We start from the raw sequence: 24,527 nt of genomic DNA, 5'->3' as shown, positions 1-24,527 counted from the left end.
TCGGGATATCTTCGGGCTCATAGGGCAGAGCTACGGGCAGCCAAGAGAAAGTGGAAGAGATCCGATTGGCCTTCTCTCTCACACTACCTTCACCTCCTCTCAGTCTACACCTCAACACTGTCAACAGCCACATCGCCCTTCTACCGGACCCAGATCAACTCCTCCTCCAACCTCAGGAAGCTGTTTCCCATGTTCTCCTCCCTCCGCCCCCCCCCCCCCCCTCCCCCTCCTTTCTCCTCCCTAATCCTCCCCCCTTCTCCTCCTCACTCCTCCTCCTCCTCCCTTCTCCAACCCACTCCTCCTACCTCCTACTCATCCATTCTCCTCCTTCTCCCTCCTCCCTCCTCCTCCTCCCTTCTCCAACCCACTCCTCCAGCCTCCTCCTCCTCCTACCTCCTACTCATCCATTCTCCTCCTTCTCCCTCCTCCCTCCTCCTCCTCCCTTCTCCAACCCTCTCTTCAACCCTCCAACTCCTCCGTCCTCCTCCTCCTCCTTAATCGAACGTTCTCCAGGAATGCTAGAATCAATCGTTCCCTTCACAACGCTGACATCCGGAGCCACAGACCGGTTGCTCCTCCTCATTCCTTTCTAAAACACTGGAATGTTCTGTCTTACCAACTGTCCTCCCAGCTGTGCGATTAATTTCCCAGTGCCAAGTGCCTTTGCAAGGCAGGAGGCTGGCCGATTAAGGGAGGCAAAGAGGCCAAAACTCACTTTTGCCGCCTTTGAGAATAAAAAATAACCAATCACAATTCAGTTTCACTGTTGCGAGGTAGATCATCCATACCAGGACGATCTTTTTTTCTCCCCAAAATCTTTATTTGCAGCACATTCTCACTCCGAGCGCGTCGATTTTTGACGAACGGTCAGTGACTTTGGCCTCAGCCTCTGACGCAAAAGTGTTCCATTGTGCTTCTTTTTTCGACGCATGCGGTTTTCAACTCGTTACAATGTAGGCCTAATCCCTCCACGGCAATATATGAAGCTATGAGCATTCATCACATTGGCTAACGGAAGATCAGATGGCTGCACATTAACAGCGAAATCTGTGACATTAGGCTACTCAACACAACTACACCAAAGTGTCCTTGTTAATTACACAACATGTATAGGTTAAGGCTATGGACATCAGCTGTCCTGTTTTGTGCTTTGATTGAGAGAAACAATAATTTTTTTGATCAGTGTTGGGTAACTGAGGTCGTTGCTATAGAGGCCACGTCCGTCCGCTTTTTTTGCCAAATGACAGAGCAACCCTATCTCATCAAAATTACGTTCCCAGAGAAATATTCAGCATTCTCAATTACGTTTGTCTGAAAAACGTATTTTGTCCGTGATTACATTTTATAGAACATATCGCAAATGCGAATTCGTTCTCAGCCTATTTTTTGCCATTTATTTACCTCGTTACAATGGCGATCGTCCTGGCGGCATTAGACCGACTCAACAGCGCCACCTGCTGTTGTGTAGTGTGAATCACAGGACATTTGTTTGTCACGTGACTTTTGGCCCTAATTTTCCGCCTTGCAGATCCACGCGCAACTTTCAGATTGTTTTTTTTTTAAGGATTTATTTTTGTACTTGAAAGATTTAAGTTTGTACTTCAAAGATTTTAGTTTGTACTTAGAGGATATTTTTTTGTAATTGAAGAAATATGTTTCTTTGTATGTGAAAAACATACTGCATTAGTTTGTGAATGATGTTTTGTATTTGCAAACCACACTGAGTGTGTGTGTGAATCGTTATGCGTGAGTAAAACACGTTTTGTGTGTGTGTGAATCGTTGTGCGTGATGTGTGTTGGGTTTTGGCATGATTCTAACTCCATAGTTTCCTTCTCTTTCTGCGGGATACACTGTAACCTGTTAGGTGACTGGCAGCGATCCAACAAACTTTCACAATCCACTGTAAGGAAGGACATTTGATTATACAAATGCTCTTTTACAAACTGCGTTAGTAACTTTGATTAAAGTTGGAGTGAGTTTAGCCATGGCAGACGCCGACGGCCGGGATCGCGCGGAGGAACAGGGCGCGGGGGGCGAAGGTAAGGCCGACTCACCCAGAACAACTTTCAACAATGGTCCTGTTGGGAAGGGCGACGTTTGTATACAAATACTACACACTTCTATGGTTGATTTCCTGGTTCGTGACGAGGATTCGTGTGTGTGTGTGTGTGCGTGCGTGCGTGCGTGCGTGCGTGCGTGTGTGTGTGTGTGTGTGTGTGTGTGTGTGTGTGTGTGTGTGTGTGTGTGTGTGTGTGTGTGTGTGTGTGTTCCTGAGAATGTATGAGCTTTTGTTTGATGTGATTTTACTTTTTGTCATGTGCATTTGTCTCCTCAGATTTCATCGATGACCCCATCATGGTACAGGGGGCTTTGATTCTGAGAGGGTGAGCGTCGCACACACTTCATGACTTCATGACACTTATGTGACGCCTAATAAACTGGCCTCTGTTCCCATAAGTAAAAATTAGGTGGAGGAAAAGTGCAACTGGTTCCAGCCTGTAACTGGTTGATTCTTGAACATAAATAGGGAACTGTTGAACAGTAGTTATTATCGGATTAGTAAAGGGGGTGTGGGTTCCTGAAATATCTGGAATGAACTGGAACTGGTAAAGGTGCTCAGTGGAGCGGAGACCTCCACGACACCAGCAGCAGAAGTCTAGAGCAGGGGTCCCCAACCTTTTTGAACCTGAGAGCTACTTCATGGGTACTGAGTCATACGAAGGGCACCCAGTTTGATACACTCTTCTGAAATAACAAATTTGCTCAGCTTTGCCTTTAGTTATATATTATTAATATGATAATGATACTCATCTATGTGATGAAACTGATCATGTTAATGATTTCTCACAATAATTATCAATAATGACTTAAAAAAGGTGGGAAAGAGTTGTTCAAGAATGAGCTGTGCTATTTCAGAACCGGCCTGCGGGCGCCTCGTATGGTCCTTGCGGGCGCCCTGAGGCCCGCGGGCGCTGTGTTGGTGACCCCTGGTCTAGAGACAGGAGGAACCCCTTACTGGGCCTGGAGGTAGACTGGAGCACCCTCCTGGATCAGGACTAGAGATGTCCCCATGCCGGTTATTCCGGAGTTTGTCTAGGAATGCAGAGCATGACATAAATCCTAAATCCCATCATCAATCATCCAGCCGACTAGGCCTGTAAGATTCGGGGAAAAATATGAATCACAAATCTTTAGCTAGAATTTATATCCCGATTATTTTCTCACGAAATGTAATTTTTATGGAACAAATGAACCATAACCAAAAACAAAAAAATGGAAGTGCCACAAATCGTTTTTTGGCACCTCTAGCACGTTGCGTTTCATATGGCCCTTTATAACTGATTAAAGTGCAGTATAAAAAACTCAATGATTTATTTTGTACATATAGCAGCAGATTGTCTTTAATCGCTGGCCTTTTACTACTGCACCAACCCTGATACACTGACGTTGTTCTAAATCATCCATTAGTCCTGTTTTGCCGCCTTGTGTAGGACTTCACTTAGCCGAGGCTAAACTGAGATACTTCCACTCACGCAGAGACATAGCTCTCGTAGTTGGAGTGAGGTTTAAAGGAGAGGTGGTCTTCATATCGATGGAGCATCAACCATCAGGCTCACTGATGGTTGATGAATAAAAAGTAAAGACGCAACGCCACTTTTGCGTCTTCTGTTCAGACCGTCTTCGTGTAAACGTAGCCTGAAATACACATGAAGACGTGACAACGTCTGCATCTGCCACCAGTACTTTGAATCCCTGTGGAGAATGACCGGATTTTCTGCTGCAGGTATGTGATGCACTGTATCAGCGCCAATGACCCGGCCATGCAGGTCTCCTCTGAGGACCTGGGTGGGGCCCGCAAAGAGCAGCAAGACCCTCAGATCAAGGAGGTGGTGGAGATGCTGCGGAAAAAATCCGACGTCCTGGACCAGAACACTGAGTTTGAGAAGTGAGTGCAGCCTTCACGGGGGCGGCATGTGGCTCAGGAGGTAGAGCGGGTTGGCTGGTAATCGGAAGGTTGGTAGTTTGATTCCCGGCCCCTCCTAGCTGAATCTCGAGATGTTCCCTAAGCAAGACATCCCGCTATGCCCGGGAGAAGAGGAAGGGAAGGGGGAAGAGGAAGGGGAATGCTTCCACTGAAGCGGTTCCACCACCACAATATCAACATACGATTCTTTTTGTCTAATCACTCAGCGTTGGGAGTGAGGTTCACTCTGCAGAACCAAACCGTCCCATTAACATACATTTCTTGTTGTTGTTGATCTGATCCCTTTGCTGACTGTTGTCTGCCTGGTTCTTCCAGCCTGATCAGCCAGGTCCAGGGGAACTGTGTCCAGGACGTCTTGATGAAGGTGGCTAAGAGCATCTTCAATGACGGCATCACCTGGGGCCGTGTGACGTGCCTCTTCTACCTCGCCTACAAATTCATCTACAAGGTACCGACTCCATGCTGACCGCTCTACCATCAGACCATGAGCAGTCTTTAAGGGAATCTGTTCTGTAGAAGGACGACGAGACACTGATGATCAGTCCACCTTAACAGAAATAGTGTGGTTCTTCCAGGACCTCTCCCTGTCCAGTACCCTGAACCACTGTACACAACAGAGGAGGCTAGGACCGAGGCAGGGGCAGTCCGACAAGCGAGGCAGAGAGCATGAGGGAGGGAAGGAGTAGGAGGGAGAGGGAGAGGGAGGGAGAGAGAGAGAGGGAGAGGGAGAGAGATTGCTCGCTCGCTCTGTTCTCTCATCGTCTCCCACTAACCACAGCTAAGTGAAGATTAGTTTAGGTTAAATTATGTCTAATAATAGACTAATGAATGAAAGATAACATGTTAGTGGTGCTAAAGTTGTGGATTTTAAAGACTTGGTAACTTGTCAACTGGACTTGTTGGATTCGTTCATTAGTCGTCCCAGGCCAGAAGATCTTAGGATTTTTGAAGTCAGGTAAAGTATTGTTCATAAAAAGGTCAACATGAATGATGCTGGCTAAGGTCCTCTGATGTCCTTCTAAAGGTGACAGGATGAACACGAACACGTTAGAGCTGGGACCCTACCCAAGTAACAGTAGTGGGGATGTACTGTCTTTAACAGGGTTAGTGTTCATCCCTGTCCCCTTTGACTGGCACCGTCCCATGGCCAGAGGTACCATCAGTGTCTCGCTGCTCTGTGCTCTGACCCCACGGCGTCGCTCCTGCTCCCCCAGGCGGCTGACCATATGAACCACATGGAGAACATCCGGATCATCATCAGCTGGGTGCTGCAGTTCATCAGGGAGCAGCTGCACACCTGGATCGCTCAGCAGGGGGGCTGGGGGAGAAAGGTGTTACCCGAATGTTTAATCTGAGTCATGTTTAGACGAGCGAAGACATACCGGTCAAACAGAAAGAAGAGGCTGTCGACAGCATAACTAGTGCCGACTCAGAAATTCACTTACTTATATAATTGGACTACTATTCATCGTACAAATGATGAATAGTAAATGGAGCCAACATGTCTATAAATGTAGGACTTCTAGAGTCCCTCGCTGCAGAAGCCCCGCCCCCTGACCCTTCCGAGTGTCTGTCCTGCAGGAGGGCGTGGTCAGGGGTATCTCCCGCTGGCGGACGGTGACGGCGCTGGCCTCCGTGGTGCTGGTGGTGGCCTTCGTCTACTACAGGGAGTCGCGCTAACGAGCCCCGGAGGCACTTCCTGTGGAGGGGAAGCTCAGTCATCCTCCACACACTACTCCCTCTGCCGAGGCCCAGAGCCGTGTCCCGCCGTATTACTCCTTCCCGTCGCGTCTCAGGGGTCCAAGGACTAAAACATGCAATAGATAAATCAGGTGATGATGAGGAATGTGCTTTCTTTTATTCTGCTTTACTGGCTGGGGGGGAGACTTTACTAACAAAGATTGTTCTTATCGTTATTTTGTTCATGTTGTGGATTCCCTCTTGTCAGCGGAAAATGATCTCTGCTGAACAAGTGACCTTATGTTTATTTTTTTAAGATTTTAATGTTGGGGTTTTAATTTGCGGGAGATTTCCCCTAATCGTTCAAAGTCCTTTGAGACTGTAATGTGGAACCTGAGGGCAAAAAGGGTCAAAAGGGTAGCTGGGGGGTATAAAGTCTAGCTTCTAGCTAGGGGTATAGAGTCTGGCTTCTAGCTGGGGCTAGGGGAGCTTCAGTGACTCTGTTGGTCTCTCATGGTAGGCCTACCGTCTCACACTTTGAAAAACCCTGCTCTAGACTATACCCTTTCACTCAAGGTCAAGGTCAAGGTTAAACTTTATTGTCCCTGTGGGGAAATTTGTCTTGGGCACAGTGTATCATTGCTATCTTAACATACACAGAGTACAAAATAACAAAAAAACACAACCACAGACACAAACACAACCAGACAAACCAACATTTTAACATCGAGAACATCACGCTTGACTTAAATTGCCCCTTGCTGTATAACATAGAAATCTACAGTATGGGGATAAAGTGCAAGTGTTTACTGCACTAGAACTTATGGATATTGTGCTATGTGCTAAAGTGCTTAGTTCTAAAGTGCTATGTGCTAAAGTGCTATGTGCTGAAGTGCTAACTTACTTATTGCACATTATTCTATTGCACATTGTTCGTCAGCTTAATGGAGGCTGGGACAAATGATAATTTAAGGCGGTTAGATTTGCATAGCGGCACACAGAGTCTTCTCCCTGATGGCAGGGTTTCATATTCAGGTAAGAGTGTGTTGGGAGTTGGAAATTATTTTCTTTGCTTTTCTCCTAACTGCCTGCTCATAGATGCTCTGTATAGGCTCATATTCTTTCCTCCCTACGATTTTCATTGCTGTTTTGTGCATGCTGGCCAGTTTGCTTCTTAGCTTAACGGTTAGGTTGCCAAACCGTGAGGTGATCGCATATCTAAGGATGCTCTCTACAATGGCACGGTAGAAAATCATCATGATGTGGCTGCGCTTACCGTGTACAATCTTCGCAAATTTCCCCATATAGTTGTTAGGGTGCACAGTCCTACAATCATTGGTGTACAATGTAAACAGTGTTGGCGATACAACGCAACCCTGTGGGACTCCTGTGTTGCAGTGTTTGTCTTTTGTTGACCTTCACTTGCTGTGTTCTGTTCGTTAAAAAAGAGTAAAACCATTTGATCAAGGTGGTGTTTACACTCATGACTTTGAGAGTATGTGAATTTGCACTCTATTAAAAGCTGAGCTGAAATCAACAAATACAATTCTAGCATAAGCTTTTGTGTTCTCAAGGTGCTTGGAAATAAAGTGCAAGGTCAGAAGGATTGCATCATCAGTACTGTATTCCTGCTTATACGCAAACTGGTACACGTCTAACTTCGGCTCGACATCCTTCATGAGCGTGATAACAACATTTTCAAAACATTTCCCTATAACAATCGAAGTGAGAGCTACGGGACCGCGTACCTTGAGAGGGAACAAAGAAAGAGGGATCCTTAATTACAGGGATGGTTGAGATTGCAATCAAGTGTCACAATGGAAATAGTTTTCCATGGAAATTTCCATGTGTTTTGCAGGAAATTTCCATGGGAAATTTCCTGCAAAACACATGGCCTCTACGAATTCTCTTTTTTGCATAGGCAATTTCCTCAGCGATATGTGAAGTTTATATTACACTCCTCTTGCCATCTAGGCAACAATTATTTTTTAACAATAATTAGTTAGATATTATTTATATTATTTTAGAATAGTTTGTCAATTTTTGACCTTATAAAGAAAAACACCTTGTATATACATTTTAATTTTTGTATTTTAAAACAAAAATCTTAATTATTTTTTATTATTTAATATATTTCTGTTTTTCTGGTTCTGAAAACGAGAATCAAATGACCAAATATATACAGACCCATCATATCGGAAATACAAGAAATACAACAGAAATACAATTGTGAGAATCTTTTTATTTCAATATTCAGAGGAATTCAGGCCTACTGTATGTAAATAAGGTTAAAGATGTCTAGGAAGTATAACTGATAACTGTAAATGGCAGGTCTACATTGCTTTTGATTGAGTCATAATGTAATTTAATTGTAACACTTTTGGTTCATCCTATTTCTTACACATGCAGCCATTTGGACGACATTCGATGCTAGCTGATAACCAAGGTACACACACTGTAATACTATAATCAAGAGGACATAAAGGCAGTTCAAATAAAAAGAGATTTATTGATCTTCATAAATATTTAAGATTGCTCCATACAACCTACAACACCACGACGTAGTAAACGTAAGTATACGGCCTAGAAAAATAAAGTTCAATGTTATGGCTTAAGAAACAGATTCCTTCCAACTACTATTTATGAAAAATGCAATCAATAATTAATATAAAAGTAAATGGTTACATATCGACCATTTGGAGTAGGTAGCCTACCCAAATAATGAATTGTAATACACCAACATTGTTAACTGTCATACATAGCTAAACAAGCAAATGAAAATGAAATAGGCCTACCAACGCAACTGAAATGTTAATATTAGACTATTAACAATATTATGAGAATTACGTAGGTCTCCCATAATCATTCAGGTAATCAATACGTCCGTGCCTGTTCCAGCTATTTCAAAGATATTTGTGTTTAGTATATCCGTGTTCAACGCCATTCATGTTAAGTAAAAGGAAAAACCTTGAACTCGAGAAGTTAATGTAGCCGTGCCTTCTTTGATAGGTCCATGGCACGTCGTCCTTGTATTGCAGCAGGTTGAAGTATGTTTGAAGAAACGGTCCTTCTTCACTATCATTAGTGAGCATGAAATGCAGTGATAATGGCTCTCAAACAGCCACGGTGAAATGCAGTGATAATGGCTCTGATCTAAACAGCCACGGTGACATTTGAATATGATATCCTATTTCTTTTTTTTAAAAAGACAGAAAAGGTGAATAAAAAGTTTTCATAGAAACATACCAAATACCAATATATATTTTTGAGTTTGTTAGAGAGCAATAAATATTTATATATCGGATGATACAACCTTCTCCTAGAACATAATTATCATGTCTATAACCTGAACTTTTACAGGGTGAATGTGTGATGAAACAGGATGGATATAAATACACATAGATTGATTTTTAATATGCAGGACACTAAAACCTTAGAGGAACAGGGACCATCCAAAATGTAAATTTTACAAATGTCATAAATAGATGGACTTACCACAATACTTCACAACGGACCGCTGGTGTGACTGCAGATGAGCAGTGAGCTCAGGGTACCCCCCTGCCTTGTGGCACAACGGACACTGGAAAGTATCCATGTCCAATCTGGTGAGCTCCGGGCATGCACCATAGTCTATAGGAGAAGTTATATAATTAATATGTTAGTTTGATATTGAAAATTCCTAAGGCACTAACAAGGGAAATTAACAAAAAAGCCTTCTGAAAGCCTTCTTTTTCAAAAGCAGGTCTAATTTACAGTCAAGTGAAATTGTTCTTACCTCCATTGTTAATTTCCACTGAATATCAGCGGCGCCGGCGGCCACATTAGTTCTGTAGCGTTGCGCACGCGCAAGAGCTATGGGCGTGTTTGGCAGAGAAATGGGCGTGTTTGGCAAGTGGCTCCGGCTGCAGATAGACCTACTTCAAAGACACGGGACGGGAATGAGTTATAGCACCGGCACCAATTCCCCCAATCAGGGATAAGATATGAGCCATGTGACAGTTTCGGTCTCCTCCTCCTTCCTTTACGATAATTCATGGAAATATACCACTAGTTGGCGCGATATTTTGAGGAGTTAGGAAGGAAATTCAAATTTTAAGGTAAGAAAGTAACTTTTTTAATTTAATGTTTGTAGGACTAGTACCTTTACCGTTGTGTATAAAGTTGTATGAGTTATGAGGTCAAACTATAGTTTCTCTAGTAAAGAATGGTGTATCTCTTCCTTGCTAATGTCAAAGCACCATGCCAATAAAGCTAGTTTAGAAATGGATGTTAGGGCGGGGTAGGTCTTAACGCATGTTCTATTTCATTCCTACTGACCGCCAGAGGCGGTGCTTTAGCACTGGATGTTCCATCTCGCGCATGCGCAGGTCGAGTAATTATACCAAAAAAGTCACCTGTGACACCTGGGTGACCCGAGAAAGTCTATATATTCCGGAGTCACCCGAGGTTCTGTTCCTTCTATTTTCTCGCGGTAGCGTACTAGCAGGACACACAAACATTGTTTGTTGTAAGAGATACCATATTAGCTTGTCGCAATTAGCCTGTAACCCAAGGTTGGTGCCTCGATTTAACTTCGTCCACCAAGGGCTGCGACTTCGCAATTAGTTTGATATCGGCAGGGGTGAGTAAAGTGTGTAGGCTACGCGTAGTCGACTATCCGTCGGCTAGCGCGGCAGCCGATTTCACCTTTCTACCCTTTGCTTTAATTTGCTTAGAGCATTAATTGGCGGCTAGTTTTCAGTCGCCGTGTTATTCTTTCGGTCCTCGCACCGTTTCTCGGGTGCGTTCGCTAAGCCCGTTGCTCATTTGTATGCGCCAGTGCGCGGCTTGGGGTCCAAGCCGCCGTCACTGTATTTATTTAGCCAGTTGCGCTCTTTAATTAATCGCCAGTGAGTGGCTTGGTTTTCAAAAAGCCGTCACTGTATTTCCTGGCGCCGTCACTCTATCGTCGGCGCATTATTGCTCGGGTGCCTCTCGCCTGTAGCTTGATTGCCTAGCCTGCGCTGATTGCTCTCCGGTGCGCTGCTTGGATTACCAAGGCTCGCCGTCACTGTGTTGTTGCCGGGGTGTCGCGTCGTTGCTCGGGTGCTCTCGCCTAAAGCTCGATTTGCCTAGCCTGTGTTAATTTGCTCTCCAGTGGGCTGCTTGGGTTTCCAAGGCTCGCCGTCACTGTTATTGTCGGAGTCAAGTGTCGCGTCGCTCGGGTGCTCTCGCCTGTAGCTCGCCGTCACTGTTATTGTCGAGGGGTCGCGTCGCTCGGGTGCTCTCGCCTGTAGCTCGCCGTCACTGTTATTGTCGGAGGGTCGCGTCGCTCGGGTGCTCTCGCCTGTAGCTCGCCGTCACTGTTATTGTCGGGCTGTCGCGTCGTTGCTTGGTGCTCTCGCCTAGAACTCGATTGCCTAGCCTGTATTAATTTGCTCTCCAGTGGGCGCTTGGGTTTCCAAGGCTTGCCGTCACTGTTATTGTCGGGGTGTCGCGTCGCTCGGGGTGCTCTCGCCTGTAGCTTGCCGTCACTGTTATTGTCGGGGTGTCGCGTCGTTGCTCGGGTGCTCTCGCCTAAAGCTCGATTGCCTAGCCTACTGATTAATTTGCTTGCAATTTGCCGACATGCTAAGCGCCCATAGTTGTGTCACCTGCATGGCCTCCCTGCAGGCGGAGGATGGCCATGACCAGTGCCCTGCGTGTCTCGGGGTTGAACACCTCAGGGAAGCAGTGTCGGATACCCGTGCATGAACTGTAGTTTCATGCCTCATGCACTGAGGCTAGCTAGGTTGGCTGAGGTGGAGGGCAGACCAGGGTTGCCCCCTTCGGGTCTTGGTCCTAGTGGCACCAGGCGCCGTGCCTCGGCAGCTGGGGGACCCCCCGGGAAGTCCCGTAAGGTCGAAAACTTGGCAACCAAGTGAATAAGCTCTCGGATGAGGTTGCTCAGATTAAAACCCTCCTACAGAACCTCCAACCAGCTCAGGGTTGTACCAGCCGCGGCCCTGCGGCTGCGCAACCCACTTATACAGAGGATGACATGCTGTCTACAGCTGCGTCCTGTAGCCTTTTTGCAGAGGAGGAAGAGCAAGCGTCCCTTGCCTCTCAGGCGTTCTCTCAAGGGTCTCTGGGCGGCTCGGCTAGAGGGTCAGTGTCCGGCTGCGACACTGTTAGACCAGCCGTGCGAATGGCCCTGGCAACACTGGGGTTGGATGAAGCTCCTGTTTCATCTGCACATGTGAACGCCTTTTTTCCACAGGCCGCTCAACCTTCCGTTTTCTCTTTGCCCCCCTCTGAGCCGTACATCGCAGAGCTTCATAGATGCTGGCCAGATTCAAGGCTCTCTCCCATCACACTAGTGATAGCAGAGGTCTGGCAACTATGGCCAATGCTGATTCTTATGGCTTGGACCGGTTAGCTCCGATTGAGCCTGCTATAGCGTCCCTGGTTGTCTCCCCGGACGAGGCTCTGAGAACCGATTGCGCGCTGCCCTCGGCCCCAGTGCCGGATTACAGATGACCTCCTTACCAGAGTTATAACATTGCTGCCCGTGTGGGACGTCTTGGGAATTCGCTCTCTCACATCGTTCTGGCGCTGTCTCAGACTATACGTGGGTCAGGTGCTGATCCTTCAGCACAGACCCTCAGTGATGCTTCACTGCAAACTTTTGCTTACATGACTAGGGAGCTAGGCAGTTTAATGTCAACTGTTACGTTGGCGCGCCGCCAGGTTTGGCTGGCGCAGTCACCGCTTTCGGAGGTGTGTCGACGGACCCTCCGTTCTCTTCCAGTAGTCCCAGGCCAGACATTTGGGCCAGCTGCTCTTCAGGCCCTGGAGCGAAGTGTACAGGTAGGCCAGGCTAGCCAGCAGTTTTGCTAGTTTACGGCGTGCACCTCTGCTCCATTCTAGGCCGGGGGCCTCTGCGGTACCCCGTGCCAATAGCTCTCAACCACGTTCAGGTGGACAATCGAGGGGCCAGCACTTCTCAGCACGGGCTGACCAGCGCCGTAGCTCTGCGCCACGGGTGGCATTTCAGGCGCCAAGAGGTTTCGGCGCCCAGTCGCCGCCCCCCCAGGGCCCCTAGGGGCAGGGGGGGTAGGTACTGAAGTCCAAGGGCCGGTCGTCGGACGCTTTTCTCAGCAGCACTTGAGCTACTGGCAAGAGCAGACCACAGACCCTTGGATAGTGTCCACGCTATCCAACGGGTACACACTACAATTCCGACGCCGGCCCCCAACTTTCAGCGGGATCAAGGTTACCGTGGTCACCAATCCCGACAGATCCCTGGTCCTGAGACAGGAAGTAGCCACCCTCCTTGGGAAGGGTGCCATCGAAGTAGTAGAACCACAAGAACAGCTCGATGGGTTCTACTCAACCTACTTTCTGGTACCGAGAAGAAGGATGGCGGGTTTCGCCCCATTCTGGACTTGAGAGGGCTGAATCAGTTCCTCAAGGTTCTTCCCTTCCACATGCTGCGTGTTGCGGACGTCCGCCAGGCTATCGCTCAGGGGGACTGGTTCGTATCAATAGACCTGAAAGACGCTTACCTTTCACGTCCCTATTGCCCAACGTCACAGGCGGTTCCTCCGCTTTGCTTTTCTGGGCAAGGTTTACCAGTTCAGGGTTCTTCCGTTCGGGCTGTCTCTGGCCCCGCGTATATTTACACGGTGTGTAGCAGCAGCCCTGTCACCATTACAGGCCACAGGTATGGCGATACTGCCATACCTGGACGACTGGTTGGTCATTTCCCCAACTCGGGAGCAGGCGGTCAGGGACACAGCCACTCTCCTCAGCCATGTGGACCGGCTTGGCCTTATGGTCAATTTTACCAAGAGCAACCTTACACCTTGTCGGGTTGTGAGCTATCTGGGGCTGGTGCTCGACTCGGTGGCCATGCGAGCCTGCCTCTCTCCAAAGCGCGTAGCTACCATTCTGCAGCTGCTACAGCGCTTCAGGCGGGGGAAGTTGCTGGAATACAGCCTCTTCCTTCGACTGATAGGTCTGCTGACCTCAGCATCCATGGTGGTCCCACTAGGCCTTCTGGAATTGCGTCCCCTTCAGATCTGGGTGAATGGTCTCCACTTGGACCCCAAGTGGCAGAGACACAAGATGGTCAGGGTGTCTGGGCGGTGCCTTCGGGCCCTCAGACCCTGGAGAGAGAGGGCATACCTGATTGCGGGGTCGCCCTTAGGGAGGATAGCTTCCCGGCGGGAGGTTGTGGAGACGGACGCCTCCCTTTCCCGGCTGGGGTGCAGTATGGCAGTGCAGGACTGTCAGAGGCCAGTGGGATGCCCAGCAGAGACTGGAGCATATAAATGTGCTGGAACTCCTTGCGGTGTTCTTAGCTCTCAGGCACTTCCTTCCAGTTCTGAGGGACCGACATGTTCTTGTCCGGACAGACAACACCTCCACAGTTTACCACGTCAACCATCAGGGGGGCACCAGATCGAGGCAGAGCCTGCGGGTCACGCAAGGGCTCCTTCGGTGGGCGTTCCCCCCATTTTCTAAGCCTGAGGGCTGTCCATGTTCCAGGTGTCCGGAACACAGCGGCAGACCTTCTCTCTCGCCAAGGGCCACCCCCCGGAGAGTGGAGACTCCATCCGGAGGTGGTGGGGATGATTGGGACAGGTATGGCAGGGCAGTGGCGGATCTCTTTGCTTCCGAAGAGACCACCCACTGTCCCCTTTGGTTCTCCTTGACGGAGAGGACCAGTCCCCTAGGGCAGGACGCTCTGGCTCATGCTTGGCCAGACAGCCTGCTTTATGCATTTCCCCCAATTCCCCTTTTACTGGCAACGCTGGACAGGGTCCAGCGTGGCTGTCACAGCCTACTTCTGGTGGCTCCACATTGGCCAGGAAGGCCATGGTTCCCACCATTACTGAAACTCCTCAACGGAGAGCCTTGGTGCCTCCCAGAGAGACGGGACCTTCTGTCTCAGGTAGGCGGACCGCATATGGCACACGAATCCTGGCCGCCTGCGGCTGTGCGTGTGGCCCCTGAGAGCCAGGACCCACTGCTGAGGTCTTGCGACCAGTCAGTGGTCCGTACTATTTTTAGTTCAAGGGCACCCTCCACTAGGTTGCTCTATGCAAACAGGTGGAAGTTGTTTTCACAGTGGTGCGTGGCGCGGGGCGAAGTCCCGGAGACCTGCTCAGTGGTAGTGATACTACACTTCCTGCAGTCTGTGTTGGACAACAGAAGAGCTGCGTCTACCCTGCGTGTTTATATGGCCGCGATCTCAGCCACACACGCAAGGGTGGATAACCAGATGGTAGGGTCCCACTACCTAATCAGGCAGTTTCTGAAGGGAGCCCAGAGGCTTCAAACCGCCGCGATCCCTGAGGGCACCATCATGGGACCTGAAAGTAGCTCTGAGGTCCTTATGTCTACCCCCATTTGAGCCACTAAGTCAGGCAGACCTGACGCGGCTGTCCATGAAGACGGCATTTCTCCTTGCCATTGCAACTGCAAAACGGGTCGGTGAACTCCATGCCTTGTCAGTAAGCCAGGCGTGTTTGCGCTGGCACGCAGATGGGTCAGGAGTGGTGCTCTGGCCGAACCCATCCTTCCTACCCAAACGATTGTCTCCCCATCATGTAAACCAATCAATCGAGTTGGCTGCTTTCAATCCCCAGGCTCTCCAGGGGGTGCAGAAAGAGTGTCAGACCTGTTGTGCCCGGTGCGGGCGCTTAGGGCATATGTTGAAGCGACAACCAGCTTGCGTAAGACGGATAACCTCTTTGTCTGTTACGGGGGCTGCAGGAAGGGGGCTGCCCTATCGAAACAGAGACTCTCCCACTGGGTTGTGGATGTGATCTTGAATGCCTATAGGGCGCAGGGGCTCCCTATGCCCTTGGCCGTTAAGTGCCACTCTACCAGGAGTATGGCTACTTCATGGGCTGCCTTGAAGGGGGTTCCACTTCAGGACATTTGCTCCGCGGCTACATGGTCCTCATCATGTACGTTTGCCCGATACTACAGGGTTAATGTCGCTGCTCCTCATCCTGTGGCGACGGCTGTCCTGTCGGCGGCTTCGAGCCCTTGATTGAAGTGAGCACTCTTCGTGACCTTTTTGGTATTAGTCATCCAGTGCTAAAGCACCGCCTCTGGCGGTCAGTAGGAATGAAATAGAACGATAGTTACGTATGTAACTACGGTTCTATGAATTCCGGATGACCGCCAGAGTTCTCTGTCACTCAGACTTCTCAGATTCCGCGAGAAGATCCAGTTGGAACAGAACCTCGGGTGACTCCGGAATATATAGACTTTCTCGGGTCACCCAGGTGTCACAGGTGACTTTTTTGGTATAATTACTCGACCTGCGCATGCGCGAGATGGAACATCCAGTGCTAAAGCACCGCCTCTGGCGGTCATCCGGAATTCATAGAACCGTAGTTACATACGTAACTATCGTTTTGAAAGTGTTACCACCATCCCCTTACATACAAAGTTGTTACCAGATACCAGATGTTGAAGATGTGGCCCTGTTCTAAAAAAACAACAACTATTCAGCTCTCTCTCTCTCTCAATAGACACACATACACACACACAAAGTATAAACGTTATGCTTTTTATATTTTGTTCATAACATTAATGTGATCTTTATTCTTTATGTGAAGAATGTATTGTATGTTATGCGATTCTATTTTTTCTGTATACCTACAGTAACTGAATGTAGCAGCCTACCGTTTTTCATAGGCATATAGATGTGTATTGCATCCAGCCTGCCTTTGCCAATGTAACACACACGTCATGCACACACACACACACACACACACACACACACACACACACACACACACACACGCGCGCCCACACGCACGCACGCGCGCGCGCCCACACACATACATACACAAACAGGATGCATGTTTTCATTCACACAGTTTAAGAATACTTTGTTTGGTGAATCTATTTTCAAATCCTGTTGTATATGCTTATCATTAAATCGGCATATCAAATGGAGTCCCATTGTTTTTATGCATTTGGTCTACCTGTTACAACCTACCCCAGTAGGTCTTACAACCTACCCCGGTAGTGGGGTAGGTTGCAACAAAGGTATACATTATATTTGTCATAATCTCACAAATTCCGTGATATAGTTGAGGAGATTTAAATGGTTGCCACTTGTAGTAGACAAATGTGGATCCTTGCCTAAAAGGTCAAGAACTGTAGCTTTAAAAATAAATTGCAGTTTTAGGTGCTGAAGAAAAATGAGTTAGACCCATACCGGTCTCCCTTAGTACGTAGAAAAAGTTGGACCCATAAAAGTGAATGTGTTTCAAACGGGCGCTCTCTCTTCTTTATTTAACCCTATAGGCTGCAGGAGTTTCGGAGTTTGTAGTTCGCTGATTGGTCAGGGCTCAGCTCGTCGGATAAAAAGGGGCGGATCCTCAAACGTCATATTACTGAGAGGGAGCGCAAGTCCCCAACTCCTCCACCGCGGTCAGCTGTTGCCTTTTTCACCTCAGCAGGGCGCTTCCGTGTTGTTTCCTTCTCTTTCTGCGGGATACACTGTAACCTGTTAGGTGACCGGCAGCGATCCAACAAACTTTCACAGTCCACTTTACGGAAGGACATTTGATTATACAAATGCTCTTTTACAAACTGCGTTAGTAACTTTGATTTAGTTGGAGTGAGTTTAGCCATGGCAGACGCCGACGGCCGGGATTGCGCGGAGGAACAGGGCGCAGCGGGGGGCGAAGGTAAGGCCGACTCACCCAGAACAACTTTAACACGTTCAACAATGGTCCTGTTGGGAAGGGCGACGTTTGTATACAAATACTACACACTTCTATGGTTGATTTCCTGGTTCTTACTCGTGACGAGTAGTGTGTGTGTGTGTGTGTGTGTGTGTGTGTGTGTGTGTGTGTGTGTGTGTGTGTGTGTGTGTGTGTGTGTGTGTGTGTGTGTGTGTGTGTGTGTGTGTGTGTGTGTGTGTGTGTGTTCCTGAGAATGTATGAGCTTGTGTGTGAAATGATTATACCTTTAGTCATGTGCGTTTGCCTCCTCAGATGTCATCGATGACCCCATCATGGAGCAGGGGGCTCTGGTTCTGAGAGGGTGAGCTTCACACACACTTTATGACGTGTAATAAACTGGCCTCTAATAAAGTGAAAACAAGGTGGAGGAAAAGTGCAGCTGGTTCCAGCCTCAGACTGGTTGATTCTCGAACATTAACATCTATGGTTGATTTCCTGGTTCGTGACGAGGAATCGTATGGTATGGGGACCTACATACCATAACCGGTACAGCGTCTAGCATTGTAACTCTTATTGAATGATGACAGTGATGTGAAGTCGGATCTTCAGAACTAGATCATTTTCATTCCTAATCTCTAATTAAAAAAGCGAGGGACTAATCATTCTTGATGGTGTTTGAATTTTGCTATGAATTGGAGCCATCAACACTCAATGGCTTCTTACTCGTGAAGGGATTCGTCTGTAGGAATGCAGAACATGACATAAATAGAGTCATCCTACTGACCCCCCTACCCGACCAAATCAACACTTCCACGGAAAATGGGAGTGTTGATTTCATACAGTACGGTCCTCGGTTAGTTTGTTATCAGTCTTTTTCGACGGTCAGATGGCTGACCATCTTGCCTGCTCAGTTGCATCCACAACTTCTCTTTCAGCAGGGAGGCAGGACATTGTGACCGTTGTCTGAGTGTCATCACTATGACAGATAGAATAGGTATAGGTATGCTGGAATTAGAGACTGTAGGGACTAGACAGAGCAACCAGCAGAGACCAAGGCACTGTAACACTATTGATAGGAATAAAACAGGCTGAAACCCTTGTTGTTGTTCTAAATCCTCTTGGTAATTTTCAGCTCATCCCCGGTCCTATCTTACTGCTGTGTGTAGGGCTTCCCTTAGCTGAGGCTAAACTGAGACCATGCCCCTCACTGAGACATTGCTGTCTCAGTTAGAGTGAGGCTCAAAGGAGAGGTGGTCTTCGTATCGATGGAGCATCAACCGACAGGCTCTCTCATCGACCCTTTTTAACCACAATGTTTCGGGACCTGGAGGAGTCTTATTCCTCTCCCCTATGGTAGACATGCAGGTGTTCAGCGTCATGGGTCATGACCGTTTGTTAAACCTAGCAGATGTATGGATTTGATTTGCAGTTTGTTTCACGACCAAACGTCTGCAGCAGCCACCAGTACTCTGACCTGATGTAGAATAGAATGACCTGATGTTCTGCCGCAGGTACGTGATGCACCGTATCGGCGCCGTTGACCCGGCCATGCAGGTCTCCTCTGAGGACCTGGGTGGGGCCCGCAACGAGCAGCAAGACCCTCAGATCAAGGCGGTGGTGGAGCAGCTGCTGCAGATCGCAGACAACCTGAACCAGAACGCCGAGCTCCAGAGGTGAGCGGAGCCTTCGCGGGGCGGCGTGGGGCTCAGGGGGCAGAGCGGGTCGGCGTGGGGCTCAGGGGGCAGAGCGGGGCGGCGTGGGGCTCAGGGGGCAGAGCGGGGCGGCGTGGGGCTCAGGGGGCAGAGCGGGGCGGCGTGGGGCTCAGGGGGCAGAGCGGGGCGGCGTGGGGCTCAGGGGGCAGAGCGGGGCGGCGTGGGGCTCAGGGGGCGGCGTGGGGCTCAGGGGGCGGCGTGGGGCGGCGTGGGGCTCAGGGGGCGGCGTGGGGCTCAGGGGGCAGAGCGGGGCGGCGTGGGGCTCAGGGGGCAGAGCGGGTCGGCGTGGGGCTCAGGGGGCAGAGCGGGGGCGGCGTGGGGCTCAGGGGGCAGAGCGGGGCGGCGTGGGGCTCAGGGGGGCGGCGTGGGGCTCAGGGGCAGAGCGGGGCGGCGTGGGGCTCAGGGGGCAGAGCGGGGCGGCGTGGGGCTCAGGGGGCAGGGCGGCGTGGGGCTCAGGGGGCAGAGCGGGGCGGCGTGGGGCTCAGGGGGCAGGGCGGCGTGGGGCTCAGGGGGCAGAGCGGGGCGGCGTGGGGCTCAGGGGGCAGAGCGGGGCGGCGTGGGGCTCAGGGGGCAGAGCGGGGCGGCGTGGGGCTCAGGGGGCAGAGCGGGTCGGCTTGGAGCCGGAGGGTCGCTGGTTCGATCCCCGGCTCCTCCTGGCTGAGTGTCGAGGTGTCCCCAGGCAAGACATCTCACGATGACCGGGAGAAGAAAAAGAGGAAGAGGAAGAGAGCAGTTCCACAAGCAGTTCCAAAATATCAACATAGAATTCTTTTTGTTATTGTCTAATCACTCAGCGTTGGGAGCGAGGTTCACTCTGCAGAACCAAACCGTCCCATTAACATACATGTCTTGTTGTTGTTGATCTGATCCCTTTGCTGACTGTTGTCTGCCTGGTTCTTCCAGCCTGATCAGCCAGGTCCAGGGGAACTGTGTCCAGGACGTCTTCATGAAGGTGGCTAAGAGCATCTTCAATGACGGCATCACCTGGGGACGTGTGGTGGCCCTCTTCCACCTGGCCTACAAACTCATCTACAAGGTACCGACTCCATGCTGACCGCTCTGAGAGAGAGAGAGAGAGAGAGAGAGAGAGAGAGAGAGAGAGAGAGAGAGAGAGAGAGAGAGAGAGAGAGAGAGAGAGAGAGAGAGAGAGAGAGAGAGAGAGAGAGAGAGAGAGAGAGAGAGAGAGAGAGAGAGAGAGAGAGAGAGAGAGAGAGAGAGAGAGAGAGAGAGAGAGAGAGAGAGAGAGAGAGAGAGAGAGAGAGAGGAGGGGCATTTGTGTGAACAGTAACCTGGGGAAGGTTTTCTGAAGCATTATTAATTCGAGACTCATAGACTTCCTTATGAAACTGAGCAAAAGTCAAATTGGACATCACCGCACATCAGATCATATTTACACCCTACACACCCTGGTAGACAAATATATCAATTTCTTGGTTCATTGATTTCAAAAAAGCATTCGACTCAATTTGGCACATTGGATTACTTTACAAACTTCTTCAAAGCGGTGTAGGGGGTAAAGCATATGACAAAATAAAATCAATGCACACAAACAACATGTGCAGAATCTAGATTGGACACAAGCGAACAGTTTTTATTTCTCAGGAGCGGGAGTGAGACAGGGCTGCTATCTTTCACCTGCACTGTTCAACATTTACATAAATGAGCTGGCCTCCATTCTGGATCAGTCCACAGTGCCTGGTCTCACTCTCCACAACACCAAGATCAAATTCCTGCTTTACGCAGATGATTTAATCCTGTTAAGTCCCACAAAAGAAGGACTTCAACAGAGTCTAGACCTGCTAGACCGTAACTGTCAGACCTGGGCCCTGGCCGTTAACATTAAGAAAACAAAATCCATGATATTTCAGAAAAGACCCAGATGTCTGGGAAACACATTGCACTTCACAATAGGAACACATAAAATAGAAAACTGTTTAGAATGTAATTATTTAGGCCTGAAAATAAGTCCCACTGGAAGTTTCAATCCAGCAGTCAATGAACTGAGAGAGAAAGCACGCAGGGCTTTTTATGCAATCAAAAGACAAATTTACATTCAGATTCCAATTCTAATTTGGCTCAAACTACTTCAAGCAATTATTGAACCCATCCTGCTCTATGGTAGCGAAGTGTGGGCCCCAAAAACAAATTATTTTTGACCAATGGGAAAAACATTCAATTGAAATAGCAAACACTGAATTTTAGATTAAAGAGCTGGGACCCTACCCAAGTAACAGTAGTGGGGATGTACTGTCTTTAACAGGGTTAGTGTTCATCCTGTCCCCTTGAGGCACCGTCCCATGGCCAGGGGTAACGGTAGTGGGGATGTACTGTCTTTAACAGGGTCAGTGTTCATCCTGTCCCCTTGAGGCACCGTCCCATGGCCAGGGGTAACGGTAGTGGGGATGTACTGTCTTTAACAGGGTCAGTGTTCATCCTGTCCCCTTGAGGCACCGTCCCATGGCCAGAGGTCACAGTGTCTCGCTGCTCTGTGCTCTGACCCCACGGCGTCGCTCTGCTCCCCCAGGCGCTGACCATGAACCACATGGAGAACATCCGGATCATCATCAGCTGGGTGCTGCAGTTCATCAGGGAGCAGCTGCACACCTGGATCGCTCAGCAGGGGGGCTGGGTGAGTGGGGGGCTTGGTCCGGTTCAGGGGTCCCATCGGCCTCCCCCAGCACTAACGTTTCTATTGAACGTATGGGTTGAGTGCATAACAGTGGTTTGATTGATTAATCGATCCACTTTCTAGTGGGGGTTATTTCATATTGGACAACGTTAGCCTTCTGAGAGCGTCCGGATCTACAGAGTTCACGTTTCAGTTTCTCGCAGAAGGTCAGTCTGGCTCTGGCTGGACCAATCAGCACTAGGGGGGAGTTTAGTTATGTACGAAGTCAGGAGAGAAGGGTGGTGCCCGAATGTTTAATCTGAAACACACCGGATAACTTAACCATGGTAAAGGAAGAGCAGAGGGATTCAGGGAAGACTTTCTCCCAGGAAAATCTTTGTCTGCTTTACTTCCAAACGGAGCCAGCAGGAGGCACTGTCCCCCACTCAGGAACTGAAGTCCCCCTCCCCCCTCCCCCTCCCCCCTCCCCCTCCCCCCTCCCCCCCTCCCCCCTCCCCCCTCCCCCCTCCCCCTAGCACTGACAGTCGTCCACCTCTAGGTTCTCTAGACTAGAGGCATGTTTAGGCAAGCGAAGACGTCCTCATCAAACAGGAAGGAGAGGCTGTCCACAGCATAACTCATCTTACGCCAAAAATTCACTTACTTATATAATTGGCAGGCATCCTTTAATTAAAATGAATATACTCCCACTGTCGAACAAATGATGAATAGTAAATGGAGCCAACATGTCTATAAATGTAGGACTTCTAGAGTCCCTCGCTGCAGAAGCCCCGCCCCCTGACCCGTCCGAGTGTCTGTCTGTCCTGCAGGAGGGCGTGGTCAGGGGTATCTCCCGCTGGCGGACGGTGACGGCGCTGGCCTCCGTGGTGCTGGTGGTGGCCTTCGTCTACTACAGGAAGTCGCGCTAACGAGCCCGGAGGCACTTCCTGTGGAGGGAAGCTCAGTCATCCTCCACACACTACTCCCTCTGCCGAGGCCCAGAGCCGTGTCCCGCCGTAGCACTCCTTCCCGTCGCGTCTCAGGGGTCCAAGGACTAAAACATGTAATAGATAAATCAGGAAGGTGTGAAGCGTGCTCTGTTGTGGAGCAGGTGGATGGAAATCGGAGCTGGATGATGAGGAATGTGCTTTTTTTTTTATTCTGCTTTACTGGCTGGGGGGGAAACTTTACCAACCAAGTTTGTTTTTATCGTTATTTTGTTCATGTTGTGGATTCCCGCTTGTCAGCGGAAAATGATCTCTGCTCAACAGGTGACCTTATGTTTATTTTTTTTAAGGATTTAAGGTTGGGGTTTTTAATTGCAGGGGATTTGCCCTCATCGTAAAAAAGCCTGTTGAGACTGTAATGGTTATCTGAGGGCAAAAGGGAAATAAAAAATGAAATTGCAAATACGAATTTACACTTTCAATAATTGTTCTGTAAGATGGATGACCAAGTGTTCTATGAATCAATATTTTGTATGGGAAGATGTGCCATCTATCAATATATCTTTATAATCCAAATGAGTCTTCTTTTCTTTGATGTGGCGCTCACTCTTGTCCAGCTGGTGTTCTACATAATGGGTTCCAAATCACCATTATTTTCCATGTGTGGTTGGAGCGCCTAAATCCTCCTCCTCTATTTATGGCCCCTTTGCTGTGGCCTTCTCCTAATTGCAGATGTGCCGTTCAGCCACTAGATGTTCCTCGTACCCTTTGATTAAGAAAGGATGACCATTTCGTGATGTGGTGAGCTCCCGCTGGAATCAGGCAACGATGTGTACAAACTCGGAGTCAAATCGAAATCATGACAGTATAACGTATTTCTGCTGTGGTTGCGCTGAATAAACAGTCCCACAACAACTGTCAAACCGTTCTGAAGTCAGGCTTGTTAAAAAGCTGTATTCGTAGTTAAGCTACGTTTTAATCGGTAGTGTAGATGAGTGCACTTTAAGTTTAACTCTTGTTGCATACTTATGATGCTGTATATTGGTTTTATTTAAGCCATGATTGTGTTTTGATGTACCAGAGAGTAGGTACTTCTCAAAGGGTGTCTGCCACCTGGAAAGAGAGGTTAATGGACCTGAGAGTGAGTGTGTGGGCGGAGGGGCTGTCCGGTTCTCTGATGTTAACTCAGCTGCAGGACATCTGATCCATACCCTGTGTCCCCCATTCTAACGTCATCAGTTCTAACACCTTCGCTGCTAAACGCCCCCTTAAACTCTAAGACTATTAGACCAATTATTAGGTCACTGAGCAGAGGATCAGGCATGTACAGCAAAAGCATTTGGACACCCGATCAGGACATTTTAACGTTAACATTGAGGAAACAAACATGTTGAAAAAAAATCCACACATTCACTCGTATCACACGTACACACACTCTTACACACTTACTTAACCTCACTGGCCGATGTGATGTGATGTCCCCCCAGCCAGTCACACAAACACAGCTGTACTCACAAACAGCTGGCCTGGGCTCCAGAGAAGCCCAGCTGTGTAAATGACAGCTGCACCTTGCATCTGTGTGCTGCCAGGGACGCCCTTGGCCAGGTGCAGCCAAACATCGCTGCGACTTTGGATACCATTCGCTATTAATTATTAACGTATTAACGTCATTTTGAAAATCGTGCGTTCAGCGATCGCTCAACCATGCCCTGGTCCACTGGTAGTTGTTCTGGGCGGAGAGCGGGTTGGCTGGTAACCAGAAAGTTGCTAGTTAGATACCCGGCTCCTCCTAGTTGAGTGTCGGGATGTCCCTGAGAAAGGCACCTCACCCTGACTGCTCCCGACGAGCTGGCCGTCGCCTTGCATGGCTGACACCGCCGTCGGTGTGTGAATGAATGGTTGTCGCTTTGGACAAA

General features: G+C 48.9%; 2 protein-coding genes across 2 annotated transcripts; both read left to right on the top strand.

Moving 5' to 3' along the window:
* The first annotated feature begins 1,859 nt into the window (after positions 1-1,859).
* On the top strand, positions 1,860-7,190 carry LOC130403748 (apoptosis regulator BAX-like). Its single transcript, XM_056608182.1, has 6 exons — positions 1,860-2,040; positions 2,337-2,385; positions 3,786-3,947; positions 4,302-4,434; positions 5,201-5,317; positions 5,568-7,190. Exons 1-6 carry the CDS (start codon positions 1,986-1,988, stop codon positions 5,664-5,666), a joined length of 615 nt encoding a protein of 204 aa, XP_056464157.1. The 5' UTR covers positions 1,860-1,985; the 3' UTR covers positions 5,667-7,190.
* A 2,490-nt stretch (positions 7,191-9,680) lies between these two features.
* On the top strand, positions 9,681-23,888 carry zgc:153993 (uncharacterized protein LOC767645 homolog). Its single transcript, XM_056608137.1, has 7 exons — positions 9,681-9,763; positions 16,962-17,347; positions 17,657-17,705; positions 18,856-19,017; positions 19,960-20,092; positions 21,581-21,685; positions 22,495-23,888. Exons 2-7 carry the CDS (start codon positions 17,290-17,292, stop codon positions 22,591-22,593), a joined length of 606 nt encoding a protein of 201 aa, XP_056464112.1. The 5' UTR covers positions 9,681-9,763; positions 16,962-17,289; the 3' UTR covers positions 22,594-23,888.
* The last annotated feature ends 639 nt before the right edge of the window (positions 23,889-24,527 follow it).

This window comes from Gadus chalcogrammus, chromosome 14 (genome assembly GCF_026213295.1).
Source record: "Gadus chalcogrammus isolate NIFS_2021 chromosome 14, NIFS_Gcha_1.0, whole genome shotgun sequence".
NCBI classification, from domain to species: domain Eukaryota; kingdom Metazoa; phylum Chordata; class Actinopteri; order Gadiformes; family Gadidae; genus Gadus; species Gadus chalcogrammus.
The sequence above is the reverse complement of the archived record's forward strand: the minus strand, read 5'-3'. Positions and strand labels throughout refer to the sequence as shown.